The sequence below is a fragment of the Pongo pygmaeus genome, chromosome 13 (genome assembly GCF_028885625.2).
Source record: "Pongo pygmaeus isolate AG05252 chromosome 13, NHGRI_mPonPyg2-v2.0_pri, whole genome shotgun sequence".
NCBI lineage: Eukaryota > Metazoa > Chordata > Mammalia > Primates > Hominidae > Pongo > Pongo pygmaeus.
In genome coordinates, this window is record NC_072386.2 from 24,292,594 (window position 1) to 24,311,686 (window position 19,093).

The 19,093-nt window shown below is 44.5% G+C and overlaps 1 protein-coding gene across 13 annotated transcripts in view; it reads left to right on the top strand.

Moving 5' to 3' along the window:
- Positions 1-19,093, top strand: part of APTX (aprataxin) — a 30,244-nt gene continuing 11,151 nt past the window's right edge. For 5 of the 13 annotated variants that reach the window (XM_063650238.1, XM_054502874.2, XM_063650240.1 and 2 more), the window contains exons 1-7: positions 4,295-4,380; positions 6,288-6,408; positions 13,011-13,147; positions 14,761-14,807; positions 15,044-15,346; positions 16,839-16,898; positions 18,009-18,235. In XM_063650238.1, the coding sequence (XP_063506308.1) occupies positions 6,323-6,408; positions 13,011-13,147; positions 14,761-14,807; positions 15,044-15,346; positions 16,839-16,898; positions 18,009-18,235 (860 nt within the window). In that variant the 5' untranslated portion in view covers positions 4,295-4,380; positions 6,288-6,322. Of the gene's footprint in view, positions 76-4,294; positions 4,381-6,287; positions 6,409-13,010; positions 13,148-14,760; positions 14,808-15,043; positions 15,347-16,838; positions 16,899-18,008; positions 18,236-19,093 lie in introns of those variants that run through there. The other 8 variants (XM_054502877.2, XM_054502876.2, XM_054502879.2 and 5 more) reach the window with 6 other exon arrangements.

Genomic DNA, 19,093 nt, shown 5'->3' on the forward strand with positions numbered 1-19,093 from the left:
GACGTCATCCCGCAGCGCCGGAAGCGGTGAGGCACAGATGAGTAATGTAAATTTGTCCGTCACCGACGTCTGGAGGTAAGGCGGTCGTCAGCCTGTCTCCTCTGCTGGCTGGGCTCAATGCCGCGGGTGAGCGTTCGGCCGAGGCTGCTCTTACCCTTGAGTGATGTGCCTTGAATGACGCTGCTTTCATTCGCTTCTCTCACTGCTGCTTTCTCTGTCCTCCCCTGCTACTCCCTTGGGCTGTTTCAGCGGGCGCTTCCGTTGGTGTTCGACCCACTTTGCGTTTGTTCACTTGTGCTCCCGACACCTGTATATACCTTGGTCGCAACACAAGCAGAAAAAATATTAGAGAGTGGGCCCTGTCCAACCAAGGAGGCGGCCCAGCTTGTCGGGAAGGACAGCGTTTCCGCCAGAAATGCTTCGTGAAAGGCACTTGAGGGACCTTAGCAGCATCCTCAACAGGCCTTGTAGGGAATGCCAGAAGAAGCAGCCCTTCGCCGGGCGGGGTAGCTCATGCCTGTAATCCCAGCACTTTGGGAGGCCGAGGCGGGCGTATCACCTGAGGTTGGGAGTTCGAGACCAGCCTGACCGACATGGAGAAACCCCGTCTCTACTAAAAATACAAAACTAGCCAGGTGTGGTGGCGCATGCTTGTAATCCCAGCTACTCGGGAGGGTGAGGCAGGAGACGTTCTTGAACCCGGGAGGCGGAGTTTGTGGTGAGCCGCGATCGCGCCATTGCACTCCAGCCTGGGCATGCCAAGAGCGAAACTCCGTCTCAAAAAAAAAAAAAAGCAAGCCTTTCCCCATACATACCAGTGATAGTGGCTTAACAAAGCAGGGATGAAATTTCTATTTGGAATTGCTGTGGTCTAGGTTTGGAACTTTTTGGGATTGTTCATATGCGAGACAATACAGATTTGTGCTCGTTCTTCTTAGTTACACAGTTATTACTTTCTTTTTTTCTTTTTCTTTTCTTTTTTTTTTTTTTGAGACAGAGTCTCACTCTGTTACCCAGGCTGGAGAGCAACGGCGTGAGCTCGGCTCACTGCAACCTCCGTCTCCCGGGTTCAAGCGATCTCCTGCCTCAGCCTCCCAAGTAGCTGGGATTACAGGTGTGTGCCACGACGCCTGGCTAATTTTTTGTATTTTTAGTAGAGACGGGGTTTCACCATGTTGGCCAGGATGGTCTCAAACTCCTGACCTCAGGTGATTCGCCCCCCTTGGCCTCCCAAAGTGTTGGGATTACAGGCGTGAGCCACCGTGCCCAGCCACAGTTATTGCTTTCAGATGATCTTTTTATATGTTCACAGCTCCTGCTTGCCCTACCTTCGCTATTAACAAGAGTGATAATAGCGTTGAATGCTTTTTATCAGACACTGAGCTTTACATACTTTGTCCTTTAGGTCTTGTGACAACCCCATGGTGTAGAGCAATTGTTCATACCGCTTGACACTTGAGGGAATGAAGGCTTGGAGAGGTTAAATAACTTGCCTCAAGTCACACAGCGAGTAGGTGGTAGAACCAATATTTGAATTCAGGCAATCCAGAGACCTTGATCTTCGCCACTGTTCTATATTGTTTTTCTTCGACTGTCCGTTAAGCTCCCAGACACCTACTCTTTTTTACCTTTTATTTTTATTTTTATATTTTTTTGAGACGGAGTCTCTCTCTGTCGCCCAGGCTGGAGTGCAGTGGCGCGATCTCGGCTCACTGCAAGCTCCGCCTCCCGGGTTCACGCCATTCTCCTGGCTCGGGACTACAGGCGCCCACCACCACGCCCGGCTAATTTTTTGTATTTTTTAGTAGAGACGGGGTTTCACCGTGTTAGCCAGGATGGTCTCGATCTCCTGACCTCGTAATCCGCCCGCCTCGGCCTCCCAAAGTGCTGGAATTACAGGCGTGAGCCACCGCACCCGGCCTATTTGTTACCTTTTATTTTATGGAGAAAATTAGGGTCATGAGATGTGCTTTCCCTCACATTTCTGCCTTTGCTTTCCCTTTTAAAGTTATCAAGATTTATACCCTTTTCCTTTTGTCTCAGAGGATGAATTGTTTCTCTAATCAAAGCAATTTCTTTATGTTTGCTTCTGATATTTTATGCTGTCATTTATGAGACCTTGTTTTCATTTGTCATTTCTGTCTCCCAGTCGTGTATAAACAAGGCCAGGTTTCTCAGATCTCTGACACTTCCCCTTGCCGAAGAAAGAAAAAGTCCTTGGTGATCCATTTTAACTTTAGCTATCATCCAATAACTTTCTTTCTCTTTATATCCAAACTGTTTTAGTGAGTATTCTGAACTCTGCCTCCATTTCCTCACCTTTTGTTTCCTTCTGTATCTAGCTCTCAGACCCATCATTCCCCTGAAATTTCACCCCAAGGTCACCAGTGACTATTATCAAACCAGATAGAAATTTTTCAATTATTACTGGATCTCTTTGCTGCTTTTGGAACTTGGTCATCCCTCTTACTCCCTTCTTCTTTGCTTTACATGTCAGTGCTCTCAGATGATTTATTCAACAAGTATTGATTGGGATACAGAGATGAACAAGACAGATAAATTGTTTTCTCTTAAGGAATTTACATTCTAGCTGTTCTCCATGTGCCTTTCTTACCAGTCATTTCTGCTATGGGTAGTCATTTTCCTCCTTCCCTAAAATGTTGGGTGTTTCTGTTGTTTGTGACTTTGGCATATGAACAATGAAAAACTGTTCTTTTTTTTTTTTTAGCCTGACCATTTTTTTTTTTTATACTTTAAGTTCTGGGATACATGTGCAGAACGTGCGTGTTTGTTACATAGGTGTATACTAAGTGCCATTAGTGGTTTGCTGCACCCATCAACCTGTCATCTACATTAGGTATTTCTCCTAATGCTATCCCTCCCCTAGCCCCTCACCCCCTGACAAGCCCCAGTGTGTGATGTTCCCCTCCCTCTGCTCATGTGTTCTCATTGTTCAACTCCCACTTACGAGTGAGAACATGTGGTGTTTGGTTTTCTGTTCCTGTGTTAGTTTGCTGAGAATGATGGTTTCCAGCTTCATCCATGTCCCTGCAAAGGACATGAACTCATTCTTTTTTATGGCTGCATGATATTCCATGGTATATATGTACCACATTTTCTTTATCCAGTCTATCATTGATGGGCATTTGGGTTGGTTCCAACTCTTTGCTATTGTTAATAGTGCTGCAATAAACATACATGTGGATGTGAAGCTTGACCAGTTTTTATAAAATGATTATACCTATGTGACCACCATCCAGATTAGGATACAGATACATAATATTATCAGCATTCAGAATGAAAACTGTTCTTTTCATTCTGTACACATTGCCTGAGTGAACCCATCAGCTGGCTTGGTTTTAACTACCTCCTACATGCTCCCAAATTGCAATTGTCAGCTTAGACCTCTCTGAGCTTTACCCTCACCTCTGACTATCCTGCTGGACAGCTCTGCCTGCAAGTCCCACAGACACTTCAAATTCGGATGACTGACACTGAACTCAGTGTCTTTCCTGGACTTAACTCTTAACACATTCATCACTAAGTCCTGATAGTTTTCTCCCTAAACATCTCTCAAATCTGTGCAGTCTTCTCCATCTCTACTGTTGTCCTTTTACCTGCAATATCATGACCTTCTAACTGATTTCCCTGTTTCTAGGCCTCTTCCCCCATACCTTTTCTCCACACTACTCCCCTCCACCCCCAGATGGTCTTTGGAAACAAGTCTGTATCAAATTCCTGCTTAATCTTTAAAGATCTGTCCATGCATTCATCCATTCTTTTCTCTAATTCATTCAGCAAACATTCATTGTCTACTGGCTTGCAAAATCTATTGAAAGTTCTAAAGTTTGAGCTTCTCAGCCAGGGCTCTGCCTGATCTGAAACCTGCCTGTATCTCCAGCCTCTTCTCTGCCTCATGCTTTAGGTTCCAGCAACACTGAATGGCATCTTCATGGGTACTGTGCTATTTCTTCTTTGTGTACTTGCCCTTGTTGTTCTCTTTGCTTGGAATCTTCTCCCTGTTTCCTTTCTCCATCTCCTGCTCCTCACCTAATTAGTCTGCTCCTTTTCACCTAATTAACCCAGTTTATAAATGGGACTCATTTATAAAGTTTAGGTCCACCTCCTCCAGGAAATTTTTTCCTGACACCTCCTTCCTCCCAATCTCGGTTGGGTACTCTAGCATTGTGCTTCCACCCTTTGCACAGAGCAGTCATCATGTTTACCACATCTACTATTAATATAATTGTTTCTGTGTTTCTCTCCTTCACAAGATTTATTTTTTTTAGATGAGGTCTTGCTGTGTTGCCCAAGCTGGACTTGAACCCCTAGGGTCAAGCAATCCTTCCACCTCAGTCTCCCAAGTAGTAGAGACTACAGGTATGTGCCACCATGCCTGGCTAAGGCTGAGTTTTTTGAAGGCTGGGCTCATATATTATCTCTTTATTCCCAGTACTAGAATGGCACAAGGTACACAGGAGTGTAGTAATTTTGACTGAATGATCAAATGAGTGAAGCCAAAAGTTATATGATGCAGTGGTTAAGAACCCATTCTTTGGAATTCAAATCGTAGCTCTGGCACATATTGGCTATGTGACTTGAACATGTTACTTATCTTCTCATCCTGAATTTTCTCTTCTTAGAATGGAGTTGTGAGTATTAAAATGAGACCATGTAAGTAAGACATTTAGCATAGTGCCTAGCACATAGTATGCACTTGATAAAGGTGTGCTGAAAACCAGGGGATCCTGGAGTAAAGACCAGGCCTAGCCCAGGACAGTGATCTCCCGAGACCCCTCCTCATTGTTTTGTGAATGCGTAGGCAGTGATGCAGTCTGTTAGCAGGGAGATTGTAATCTTGTTTGGAAAGTAGAATTACATCCACATTAAACAGTCAGAGAACTGTGAAGGTAGTTTGACCACATACAATAATAAGATGTAGAGAAGAGAAGACAGCTCAATGAAGGCCTTAGGGAGACGGTGAGGCTTGAAAGTTAAATAGGATTTGGGTTTTAGGAGAAAGGAATACCAGGAGACCATATTAAGAATGACTTAGGCCAGGCCTGGCTCCTACCTGTAATCCCTGCACTTTGGGAGGTCAGGACAGGAGGATTGCTTGAGGCCAGGAGTTTCAGACCAGTGTAGGCAACATAGTGAGACCCCCATCTCAAAATAAAATAAATTAGCAAGGTATGGTGGTGTGTGTCTGTAGTCCCAGCTACTCCAGAGGCTGAGGCTGGAGGACCACTTTAGCCCAAGGAAGTTGAGGCTGCAGTGAGCTGTGATGACGCCCTGCACCCAGTCTGGGCAACAGATTGAGACCCTGTCTCAGAGAAAAAAAAAGAGTGATTTATTTGGGAGATGCTGTTCAGTATATTATACTTGAAGGGTATACATACAGGCATACCTCAGAGACATGGGTTTGGTTCTAGACAACTGCAATAAAGTGAACATATGAATGTTTTGGTTTCTTAGTGCATATAAAAGTTATGTTTATACTATACTGTAGTCTGTTAAGTGTGCAATAGCATTATGGCTGAACAAGCAGTGTACATACCTTAATTAAAAATACTTTGCTAAAAATTGCTAACAGTCACCTGAGCCTTCAATGAGTTGTGATCTTTTTGCTGATGTGGGGGGGGTCTTGCCTTGACATTGGTGGCCGCCGACTGATCAGGGTCGTGGTTGCTGAAGGTTTGGATGTCTGTGGCAATTTCTTTTTTTTTTTCTAAGACGGAGTCTCGCTCTGTCGCCCAGGCTGGAGTGCAGTGGTGCGATCTCGGCTCACTGCAAGTTCCGCCTCCCGGGTTCACACCGTTCTCCTGCCTCAGCCTCCCGAGTAGCCGGGACTACAGGTGTCCGCCACCACGCCCGGCTAATTTTTTTGTATTTTTAGTAGAGACAGGGTTTCACCGTGTTAGCCAGGATGGTCTCTATCTCCTGACCTCGTGATCCACCCGCCTTGGCCTCCCAAAGTTCTGGGATTACAGGCTTGAGCCACCGCACCCAGCCTGTCTGTGGCAATTTCTTAAAATAAGACAATAAAGTTTGCTGCATCGATGGATTTTCACAAAAGTTTTTCTGTAGTAAGTGATGCTGTTTGATGGCATTTTTTTTCCTTTTTGTTTTTGTCCCATTTATTTTTTTGAGCCCAGTTTATGGATTTTTATAGCATTTTACCCACAGTGTAACTTTTTTCAAAAATCGGAATCAGTCCTCTCAAACCCTACCACTGCTTTATCAGCTAAGTTTATGTCCTCTGTTGACTTTTTTTTTTTTTTTTTGAGACGGAGTCTCACTCTGTCACCCAGGCTGGAGTGCAATGGAGTGGTCTTGGCTCACTGCAGCCTCCGCCTCCTGGATTCAAGTGATTCTCCTGCCTCAGCCTCCTAAGTACTGGGACTACAGGTACGTGCCACCACACCTGACTAATTTTTGTGTTTTTAGTAGAGATGGGGTTTCACTCTGTTGGCCAGGCTGGTCTCAAACTCTTGACCTTGTGATCTGCCTGCTTCAGCCTCCCAAAGTGCTGGGATTACAGGTGTGAGCCACTGCACCCAACCTCTTTTTTTGTTTTTTTTGGAGAGACAGGCTGGAGTGCAGTGGCATGATCTCGGCTCATAGCAACCTCCATCTCCTGGGTTCAAGTGATTCTCGTGCCTCAGTCTCCCGAGTAGCTGGGATTACAGGCACATGCCACCACACCTGGCTAATTTTTGTATTTTTAGTAGAGACAGGGTTTTATCATGTTGGCCAGGCTGGTCTTGAACTTCTGACCTCAAGTGATCTGCCCACCTAGGCCTCCCAGAGTGCTGGGATTACAGGTGTGAGCCATAACACCCAGCCCTTTGTTGGCGTTTCAGTAATGTTCATAACATCTTCATCAGGAATAGATTTCATCTCAAGAAACCGTTTTCTTTGCACATCTATAAGAAGCAACTCCTCATCCATTAAAGTATAATCATGAGATTGCAGCATTTCAGTCACATCTTCAGGTTCTACTTATAATTTTAGTTCTCTTTATTTCTGCTATATTGGGAGTGACTTCCTTCATTGAAGTCTTGAACCCCTCAAAGTCATCCATAAGGGTTGGAATCAACTTCTTCCAAACTCCTGTTTATGTTAATATTTTGACCAACTCCGATAAATTACAGATGTTCTTAAGGGCATCTAGAATGGTTGAATCCTTTTCGGAAGGTTTTCAATTTACTTTTTCCAGGTCCGTCAGAAGAATCACAGTTGATAGCAGCTATACCCTTATGAAATGTATTTCTTAATTAATCACACTTGAAAGTCAGAATTACTCCTTGATCCATGGGCTGCAGAATGGATGTTGTTTTATCAGGCACGAAGACAGTATTTGTCTCCCTGTATAATATATCTCCATCAGGGATCTTCGGTGCATTGTCAATGAGCAGCAATATTTTGAAAGGAATCTTTTTTTTATGAGCAGCAGTTCTTAACAGAGATCTTAAAATATTCAGTCAGTCATGCTGTAAACAGATGTGCTGTCGTCCAGGCTTTGTTGTTCCATTTATAGAGCACAGGCAGAGTGGACTGAGTATAATTCTTAAGGGCCTTAGGATTTCTGAAATGGTAAATGAGCATTGGCTTCAGTTTAAAGTCTCCCGCTGCATTAGTCCCTAACAAGACAGCCTGTCCTTGAAGCTTTGAAGTCAGGCATTGACTTCTCTCTACCTGTGAAAGTCCTAGATGGCATTTTCTTCCAGTAGCATCAAAGATCAAAGATCACTGATCACAGATCATTGTAACAGATATAATAATAATGAAAAAGTTTGAAATGTTGTGAGAATTACTAAAATGTGACACAGAGACATGAAGTGAGCACATGCTGTTGGAAAAATGGCACTGAAAGTCTTGCTTGACACAGATTTGCCACAAACTGTCAATTTGTAAAAAATGCAATATCTTTCAAATGTAATAGAGCAGAGCACAAAGCAGGTATGCCAGTATGTATGTGTTTCTTGGGGAAGAGAGGAGAGAGAGAGATGGGCAACTGTGACTAGTTCTGTGAAGAGAAACAGGAGGTGAAATACGTAAGCACTGTGGACTTACAGTATGATGAGCTTAACTTCAGGCCTGAGGGACTTGAGATGGATCAGGGCAGGGCAAGTTTCCAGGACTGTGGTGGATATTATGGTAGCCCCCAGCCACGTGAAGTTATTTAACTATTAAGTAAAAAATGTAGTTCCTCTGTTGTACTAGCTACATTTTAGATGCTCAATTGTCACGTGGTGGGTAATTTATTGGACAGCTCAGGTTTAGAACATTTCCATCGTTGCAGAAAATTCTGTTGGACAGCACTATTTGAGGTTACCTGATTTCTGGCCTTGTGTGGTCTATCAGATCACTTGAGTTCTTTAAGGAATAATCAGAATTTCTTTCTGACGAATCCCCTCAACTCTAGAATGAAAGATATAGAGCTGGGCCGGGCGTGGTGGCTCACGCCTGTAATCCCAGCACTTTGGGAGGCCGAGGCGGGTGGATTGCCTGACATCAGGAGTTCGAGACCAGCCTGGCCAACATGGTGAAACCCCATCTCTATTAAAAATACAAAAAGTAGTCAGGCGTGGTAATGCACGCCTGTAATCCCAGCTGCTTAGGAGGCTGAGGCAGGAGAATTGCTTGAACCCATGAGGTGGAGTTTGCAGTGAGCTGAGATTGCACCACTGCATTCCAGCCTGGGCAACAGCAAAACTCTGTCTCAAAAAAAAAAAAAAAAGATATAGAGGTGAAAATAGAGAATTGGGATTTATCCACCTAGATGTGAAAATGGATGGGATTGCCCAAAGAGAGGAACAGAGCATTCCATCGTACACTGAGTGATGGAACACTCAGCATCCCGTCGTACACTGAGTGATGGAACACTCAGCATCCCGTCGTACACTGAGTGATGGAACACTCAGCATCCCGTCGTACACTGAGTGATGGAACACTCAGCATCCCGTCGTACACTGAGTGATGGAACACTCAGCATCCCGTCGTACACTGAGTGATGGAACACTCAGCATCCCGTCGTACACTGAGTGATGGAACACTCAGCATCCCGTCGTACACTGAGTGATGGAACACTCAGCATCCCGTCGTACACTGAGTGATGGAACAGTCAGCATCCCGTCGTACACTGAGTGATGGAACACTCAGCATCCCGTCGTACACTGAGTGATGGAACACTCAGCATCCCGTCGTACACTGAGTGATGGAACACTCAGCATCCCGTCGTACACTGAGTGATGGAACACTCAGCATCCCGTTGTAAGAAGAGCCATAGGAGGAAGGGAGAGAAGGCAGGAAAGAAAACTGGGATAATTATTACTCTCATGCAGAGAGTAAATAGCATTTGATAATTCACTTGTAAATATTTATTGTATGCCCGCTGTATGCCAAGTGTTAGATTAGGTGCTAGAGATATATTGATAAGCGAAAATGGACATGACCTCTGCTGTCATAGTTTTCAGTTTATGGAGTTTTACTGGAGGGACTGGGTTGAAGATTCAGGAACACTCATCCTTCTGCACTTGCCATATTGTAAAACACTCCATTCCTAAAAGTTGGAATTGGAGGCTGAAACGGGTGAAGTTACTATTTGAGGTTGGTTACATAACCGTTGTGCAGTCACTACTTCAGCTTCTCAGGAAGTGGTAAAAAGGAACACCATAACTTGAGAACTTTGGGGGAATAAAGTATCTGTATTGATGGAGGGCAGAAAGGGTAGTTCTTATTGTCCTTCATCTGCCAGCCATGCTCTGCTGCTCACTGGATTCCTCTCTTGCCCTACTCTCGAAATCTGTTCTCTTCTGGCTTCTCTTATTGTCATTGTGAGTAGTCAGTCACCACATATTTCCCAATGCCTAGTGAAGACATAATCCACTTCTCAGTCTGTTACCTGCTCATTCACTTGCTCCAGCAAGTGCAAACAGATGCCCCTTGGAACGCATAGCATTTAAAAGTGGGACCTGCCCGTAGCACCGTCATCATTTGAGGCTCCAGGTTTAGGATTTTAGATTTATAGCTGACTGTTCATGCACCTGCATCAGCTCCTTCACAGAGACTTGCTGAACTGCCCTTTTGACCTCTCTGGCCCACTTTATAATAACAGCCTCCTCACTAATCTCTGACTCTGGATTTCTCCATGCTAGACTGCCTACACACAGCTGTTAAGTGTTCTTTGGATGCTGTTGTTTTATCTTACTGTGAAGCTCAAAACCTGGCAGTTGTCTCCTCTTGATTATGTCAAATGTAAACTTTTCAGCCTAGTATTCTTTTAACACGTCTGTCTTTTTTTGTGACTCTCTGAGGCAGCTCCTCTGGTTCAGCCAACTAAGTCTGCTTTTACCCCGACCTATGGCTTGCCATTGCCGAAATCTGTGTTGTCACTTGTGCTTTTTAAAATGGAATGGCTCCTCCCACTCCATTTCTTCTTTATCAGTCCCCTTGGCTTCTAGCCAGGAGGTTTCTGGAAGCCTGTACTGGCTAATACAGGACTTTTTACCTCCTTAGTGCTCATATACTCGCACTAATCTTATTCATTTGAATTTGCATCTCCTCAGCTGTCATTTGCTCACTTTGCCTTGCAGTGTCTTGTCTTTGCAGATGGTAATGAAACTGATTTTTAAAAATCGGGTTTCTTTTTTCTTTGCTTATGGACATGAAACTTGTGCAGAGGGCATACGTGCTGCCTTGACTGTAGGCAGGTTTCCAGGAGAGGCGTGTTAGAGGCTTGAGCACTGATAACAGTCTGGAGTCTAGAGAGGCATCCTCTCTCTGCCCATGATTCCCTGTTTCACCTCATTGGGTGATCTCATCCTCTCTCTTTGCCTCAGCCTCTGTGACATGTTGATGCCTCTCAAATATATGCTTTTAGTCCATTCCCCTCTCTTGAGCTTCATACCCACATATCACAGCTTGAGTCTTGGATCTTCCACAGGCAACTTAAACTAATTACATTTCAATATGAAATTGGTCCTTCTTTCTTCACCTTCCTTTTTATCCCCAAATTATGTCTCCTTATGTATTTTTCATTTTTGTTAATGGGCATCTTCCAAATTTGAAGTCTTTGGTGAGTGTCTCACTTTTTTTTTTTTTTTCTTGAGATGGAGCCTTGCTCTATTGCCTAGGCTGGAATACAATGGTGCGATCTCTGCTTACTGCAACCTCCGCCTCCTGGGTTCAAGCAATTTTCCTGCCTCAGCCTCCCAAGTAGGTGGGAGGCACCTGCCACCACGCCTGGCACCTGCCACCATGCCTGGATAATTTTTGTATTTTTAGTAGAGATAGGGTTTTACCACGTTGGCTAGGCTGGTCACAAACTCCTGACCTCGTGATCCGCCTGCCTTGGGCTCCCAAAGTGCTGGGGTTACAGGCCTGAGACACCGCACCTGGCCAGTGTGTCCTTTTATTCCTTTGTCCTTCCCCAAATGTCATCAGTAATTAAGTATATCTTCCAGATTTCTCCTGGCTCTTCTTGCTCTCCATCCCCTTTGCTTCGGCCGTTGTTGAGGCCTCATCTCTCTTCTGAATTTCTTGTCTCTTTCTCTTTTAATGATAGTCCACATGGCCATAAGGGTTGTTTTTCAAAAGAATATCAGCACTTCCATTGTTTTGCAAGTTGTGTATTGCACAAAATTGCCACATTCACACTTTAGAAATTGTAGGTTTGCGGCCGGGCGCAGTGGCTCACGCCTGTAATCCCAGCACTTTGGGAGGCCGAGGCAGGCGGATCACCTGAGGCTGGGAGGTCGAGACCAGACTGACCAACATGGAGAAACCCCATCTCTACTAAAAATATAAAATTAGCTGACAGTGGTGACACATGTCCGTTATCCCAGCTACTCGGGAGGCTGAGGCAGGAGAATCGCTTGAACCCAGGAGGCAGAGGTTGCGGTGAGCCAAGATTGTGCCATTGTACTCCAGCCTGGGCAACAAGAGTGAAGCTCTGTCTCAGAAAAAAAAAAAAGAAAAGAAATTGTAGATTTGCATATTTATTATGACTGTCTCCTGGCAGATGGGAGTAAAATATATTGTTCTAACATCAGTATGTCATGACAGGGAAGGAAAACCTATGACACATAAAGACACCTAAGCACTAGAGAACATCTTTTTTATGTCCTTAGTTCTCTGGCAGGCAAACTCCTTCTCATCCTTTAAAACTGCACATTAATATCCCTTCCTCGTGAAGCCTTTTAAAATATTCTCCACAAGAGTCAGTCAGTCCTTTTACTGGGCTAATGCCATATTTGGTTACTCTCTTCTTGTAGTGTTTATCACATTATATTGTAAATATTGGTATATGATTCTGTCTGTCCTACTGCACTCCAGCCTCCTCAAGGACAGGGACAATGTCCCTGTTTTATTCATCCTTTGACTTTCAGTATGTAGCCTAATGTCCAGCACATATCAATACATGTGTAACAGGCCAGGTGTGATGGCTCATGCTTGTAATCCCAGCACTTTGGGAAGCAGAGGTGGGTGGATCACCTGAGGTTAGAAGTTTGAGACCAGCCTGGCCAACATGGTGAAACCCTGTCTCCACTAAAAATACAAAAATTAGCCAGGTATGGTGGCGGGTGCCTGTAATCCCAGCTACTCAGGAGGCTGAGGCAGGAGAATTGCTTGAACCCGGAAGGTGGAGGTTGCCGTGAGCCGAGATTGCGCCACTGCATGCCAGCCTGGGGGACACAGTGCGACTCTGTCTCAAAATAAATAAAATAAATAAATAAATAAATGTGTAATAAATATTTGATTGCTTAGCATGATTCAGGCAGGGAGGTAAATACTTACTCACATTATCTCATTTAATTTTCACAACAGCCTCCTGAGTCCCATCATTATCATGGTTTATAGGTGAGGAAATTGAGACTAGGGTGGTGAATCACTTGCCTCAAGATGAACAGCTGGTAAATCACATGCGTGGTGGCACCGGGTGTGGCCCTGGAGGACTCGTGCTAGTGGATCTGTTTTTCTAGTGATTCTCTTGTTTTGTCCCTTAGAGTGATGATGCGGGTGTGCTGGTTGGTGAGACAGGACAGCCGGCACCAGCGAATCAGACTTCCACATTTGGAAGCAGTTGTGATTGGGCGTGGCCCAGAGACCAAGATCACTGATAAGAAATGTTCTCGACAGCAAGGTAACTGGTCATAGAAATGTGGAGATTACTATGGTTATGTGGGATAGTGATAACCAAAGATGCATATTTTCTGGGTGATCTTGATGGAAAATCTATTGTCTGCCAAAAATACAGCTCAGGAACTGAGCTCTTTTAGCCAACACCAGGGCCCTATTTATTCCTGATTCTGCCCTCCCAATGTGATAAGGTTCAAGGCAGGGTGGGTGAAGGTTGGGAGCAGTCAAGTTCATCCTGTTACCATGGGATGGTGGAATTGAGTCCTGCCCTCCTTTCCCAAGGGACATTGCTCAATGGGCAGCAAGATGTAAACTCTGGAGTCTACAGGTGAAACCATGTCTTTCTGAGAAGCAATGGGGTAGTGCCATCCTTTACATATTGCTTCACGCAGAGAATTATGGGACAATGGCATCTAGCACTTGTCTTAGGGTTTAATAACATGAAAGTCCTTGCCCTCAGAAAAAAATCCTTACCATGTACCTTGTTTTTTCCTGTAAACATGCACACTGCTGGCTGGAGTGTGACCCCCCCCCCACAGCAAGTTTTCCCAAGGGTTCTGAACTTAGAGAGTTGGCATCTGCAGCACTGATTATGATCTTTCCTATATGAGTAAGTGGAGGGATACAAAGCCATGCTTGAGCTGGGTAGGCCCAAGATGCAGAAGCAGTGGCTGCTTCTCTCTCTGTTCCCTTCCTCACAACAGCAACTGAAGGGGCATGTATGTGCACCCTGTCCTCTCTGGGGAGCAGCTGTGGTGGTTCTTCTTTCCTCCCTGTCTCAACTCCAGATACCTTGTTCATTTATCAGAACAGGAATGCTTAGTGTTACCACTTCTCACACATGCTCAGATTGTTCTGTCTCTGCAGTCATCTTTCTAGAACATTCTTTCCACTCCTTCCACCCAAAGCCACCTGAGTTTCTGTTTTCCAGGAATGTGTCTTTTACTGTTTTATCTTTTAAAGGCATCTAATAGTTGTTGTTTTTCCAAAATAATCGTGGAAGCCTGATTTAATCCTTGGTCAAGAGTTTGTGTGAGAAATGGGTCTTTTTTTTTTTTTTTTCCTCCTGAGACAGGGTCTCACTCTGTTGCCCAGGCTGGAGTGTAGTGGTGCGATCTTGACTCACTGCAACCTCCACCTCCTGGGGCTCAAGTGATTCTCCCACCTCAGTCTCCCAAGTAGCTGGGACTACAGGCATGTGCCACCACACCTGGCTAACTTCTGTATTTTTTTTGTAGAGATGGGGTTTTGCCATGCTGCCCAGGCTGGGAGAAATGGGTCTTCTCTTCCGGTGGCAGAGTCTGTGATCATGAGCAGGCCAGGGGTTCTGGAATAGGGAAACTTGTGGGGATTAATTGAAGCTGCCTCATAGGGATCTTGGCAATAGCTAAGGGAGTATGTACGCTGTTGGACATTTTATGGAAGGATTTAAACCTTTAGAAATTGGTAGGATTTGGAGCTCCAGCCACCTGCAATAACAGGTGATTGCTAATAGGACTTTAAGGAAACATCTGTTCAGCTGCCTCCTGTAGTGAAGCTTGTTTTCTTTAGGGAAAATAGGAGCAAGTGCCTGGTTCTTTGTTGCATTTCTGTTTAACTTTTTCCAATCTCTTTCAGTACAGTTGAAAGCAGAGTGTAACAAGGGATATGTCAAGGTAAAGCAGGTAGGTGTATTTATAACTTGGAATTTTATACTCGATGATTTTCTTATGCTGTTGACTTTAGAGTGTCTGTGCCAGCCAGTGAAGGCTTCTCTGTCATGTATGGAAGTGATGGAGTAATATAGGTGAACATAAGGCAAGGTGCTTGGCATATAGTAAGTGGTTAACATAGCAGTGGCTATCTTACTGTAGGTGCTGTTGCTATTATTATAATTATTTTCTGATTGTTTATTCCATAGGTAGGAGTCAATCCCACCAGCATTGACTCAGTCGTAATTGGGAAGGACCAAGAGGTGAAGCTGCAGCCTGGCCAGGTTCTCCACATGGTGAATGAACTTTATCCATATATTGTAGAGTTTGAGGAAGAGGCAAAGAACCCTGGCCTGGAAACACACAGGAAGAGGAAGAGATCAGGCAACAGTGATTCTATAGAAAGGGATGCTGCTCAGGAAGCTGAGCCTGGGACAGGGCTGGAACCTGGGAGCAACCCTAGCCAATGCTCTGTGCCCCTAAAGAAGGGAAAAGATGCACCTATCAAAAAGGTGAGGGTAGTGTGATTGGTAGATGATGTGGAGAAGAAATGAAATATAATGACTGCTTAATTGTTTTGTACACTGTAAAGTTCAGAAATGCGTGAGGGGTTATTAACCATGATGAAAGAGTCACTTGTTTGTGGCGTGAAAATCATTTGGATGAATGTTCCTTTATGTGCTTTTTTCTTAAATTCCCAAGGTAAGCCACCTGAAGGTAGAACAATAATGGCAGTGTGTACTTAACACTGAACAACTAAAGTGGATCAGTTATTTATGCATCTATAGAAGGTTTTCGTAGATCATGTAATTCATATGCTGATGTCAAAGTGAAGAATTGGTCAGGCTGTAGCTGGAGTGAGAGAGGGCAAAGAAGGTATGACTCATACTCTGGCATTTCTCGCCTTCATTTAGAACAGCCAGCTGTGAATATAGGAAGGCTGGCTGGGTGCAGTGGTTCATGCCTGTAATCTCAGCACTTTGGGAGGCCGAGGTGGGCAGATCACTTGAGGGTCAGGAGTTTGAGACCTGCCTGGCCAACATTGTGAAACTCCATCTCTACTAAAAATACAAAAATTAGCTGGGCCTGGTGGTACACACACGCTTGTAATCCCAGCTACTCGGGAGGCTGAGGCGGGAGGATTGCTTGAACCTGGAAGGCGGAGGTTGCAGTGAGCTGAGATGGCACCACTGCACTCCAGCCTGGGCGACAGAGCGAGACTCCATCTCAAAAAACAACAACAACAATAAAAAATGGCTGGGTGTGCTGGCTCATGCCTGTAATCCCAGTGCTTTGGGAGGCCGAGATGGGCAGATCACCTGAGGTCAGGAGTTCGAGACCAGCCTGACCAATGTGGCAAAACCTCGTCTCTACTAAAAATACAAAATTAGCTGGGCGTGGTGGTGCATGCCTATAATCCCAGCAACTCCAGAGGCTGGGCAGGAGAATCCCTTGAACCCGGGAGGCAGAGGTTGCAGTGAGCTGAGATCGCGCCATTGTACTCCAGCCTGGGCAACAAGAGCGAAACCCCATCTCAAAAAAAAAAAAGAATATAGGGTTGGGTGTGGTGGCTCACGCCTGTAATCCCAGCACTTGGGGAGGTGGAGGCCAGTGGATCACCTGAGGTGAGGAGTTCAAGACCAGCCTGGCCAACCTGGTGAAACTCCATCTCTACTAAAAAATACAAAAGTTAGCTGGGCGTGGTCGTGGGCACCTGTAGTCCCAGCTACTTGGGAGGCTGAGGCAGGAGAATCACTTCGGAGGTTGCAGTGATCACGCCACTGCACTCCAGCTTGGGTGAGACAGAGTGAGACTTTGTCTCAAAAAAAAAAAAAAGAGAATATAGGAAGGCAATGGAGTGAAGTAGAGTCAAGTGAATCTTGTTTAATTCTCAAAAATTAAGCTTATTTCCAAGTTTAGTTGTGCTATCACACAGTATTAACTGTTGCCAAATTTAATTATTGGCATTTGTAATTTACATTGCTCCTTTTTTTTTTTTTTTAGGAATCCCTGGGCCACTGGAGTCAAGGCTTGAAGATTTCTATGCAGGACCCCAAAATGCAGGTCAGAATACAATTTTGGAATTTCAGTACATTTCATGTTGTAAATGACCACTCCACAGAGGTCTTAATTACAAATGAAATCAAAGGATATCAGTCTTTCTGAATGAGATTCATTTTATTGGGCTGTTCTGTGAGAACAAGAGGCTTTTCACATTGGCAATAAAGTAGCAGCTGGAATTGTTTGGAGAGAAAGCTAAGTTCTTCAAATGAATATCCCCTCTGCCTTGTGCCTTTTAAACTTCTGGGTACTTTAAGGGAAGTTGCATTAACCTTAGTATGGTTCCTTTCAGGGGAGCATCAGAGATAATACACTGTGACAGTAGTACTGTGCTGCCCTGGCATTAACAGTCAGACATCCCTGTAATCCCAGCACTTTGGGAGGCCGAGACGGGAGGATCACCTGAGGTCAGGAGTTCGAGATCAGCCTGACCAACATGGAGAAACCCCGTCTCTACTAAAAATACAAAAAATTAGCTGGGTGTGGTGGTGCATGCCTGTAATCCCTGCTACTCGAGAGGCTGAGGCAGGAGAATCACTTGCATCCGGGAGGTGGAGGTTGCGGTGAGCTGAGATCACACCATTGCACTCCAGCCTGGGCAACAAGAGCGAAACTCCATCTCAAAAAAAAAAAAACAAAAAAAACAGGCATCATCCTTGAGGAGCCTTTGAGTCCCACTTCAATTACATTCCTTGTTGACAAGGGGCAGGTCTAATAGGACTCACTGGAACCCACGTGTACGTGTCACACAGTCTGCCATGTTGGAGTGGAGAAGGATGCTTTTGAATTTATGTCTACAGAGATTTTACATTACATTCTTGGGAACTGTTTTGTACTGTGCATCTTCTGTGTATTCTGTGTAGTGTGGTGGTTGAAAACAGACTCTGGAGTCAACCAGATCTGAGTTGGAATCCTAGATTTCCCTCTTAGGAACTATGACTTGTGCAAGACACTCAACCTATCTGAATCTCAGTGCTCTCCTCTCTCAAAACCGGGCTATTAAAACCGTTTGCACAAGACTGTGGGAATTAAGTGACTTAGTGAATATAACAACCAGGCACACAGAAGAGTCTTAGTAGATGTCTGTTTCCTTCTCTTGTGTCCCTCTGCTAGGTTTACAAAGATGAGCAGGTGGTGGTGATAAAGGATAAATACCCAAAGGCCCGTTACCATTGGCTGGTCTTACCGTGGACCTCCATTTCCAGTCTGAAGGCTGTGACCAGGGAACACCTTGAACTCCTCAAGCATATGCACACTGTGGGGGAAAAGGTGATTGTAGATTTTGCTGGGTCCAGCAAACTCCGCTTCCGATTGGGCTACCACGCCATTCCGAGTATGAGGTAAGCCAGGAGGGTAGTGCTGCTGGCTCCTGGTTCCGTCCAGGTGGGCAGATAGATTCAGCCTGGGCTTGCTGAGGGCTCATATTGCACTGAGACCCAGGGAAGTGGGATGGAGTTTTTCCAAAGCAGGTGGGCTGAAGCTTCCACCTCTCTGCCTGATTTGCATGCAGGCTTTGAGTTCCCACTTCTGCCTATAATTCAGTCACATTTGGTTCTTTGTTCCTCTGAAAATATAAACCTTTTAGATCCTAATATATGAACTAGATGAAGCAGCTTCATTATTCTCAGATAAAGAATTGTGGTCAGTGGCTTTTATTAGATTCTTCAAAAGCATCTGTAACCCCAGAATGATTAAGGACCATTACTCTGAAGGAAACAAACATCATAGACTTCTGTAATGACAGCTTAGTAGATCCAGGATTTGAAAATAAAATGAGAGAAAAGTATAGAATTTGTTTTCCTGTGGCTTATGCCCAGAAGGATTCAGAAAGGAATGACTGATTTATTTCAAAGAATACAAGCAAGGTGGATCTCCATGATTCCTTTGATTTAAGCAATAAGATGATAAGTCTAGATTTTAGAGTTTTTATTTTGTTTTTAAAAAACTGTGATAGAATATACATAACAAAATTTACAGTTTAGTCATCTTTAAGTGTACAATTCATTGGCATTACTATATTCATATTACCATGCAACCATTACTACCATCCATCTCCAGAACTGTTTTTTCTTCCCAAACTGAAACTCTGTATCTTAAATAATAACTCTCCATTTCCCCCTCCCACTCCTGGCAACCACCATTGTACTTTCCTTCCCTGTGAATTTGACTACTCTAGGTACCTCATATTAGAGGAATCA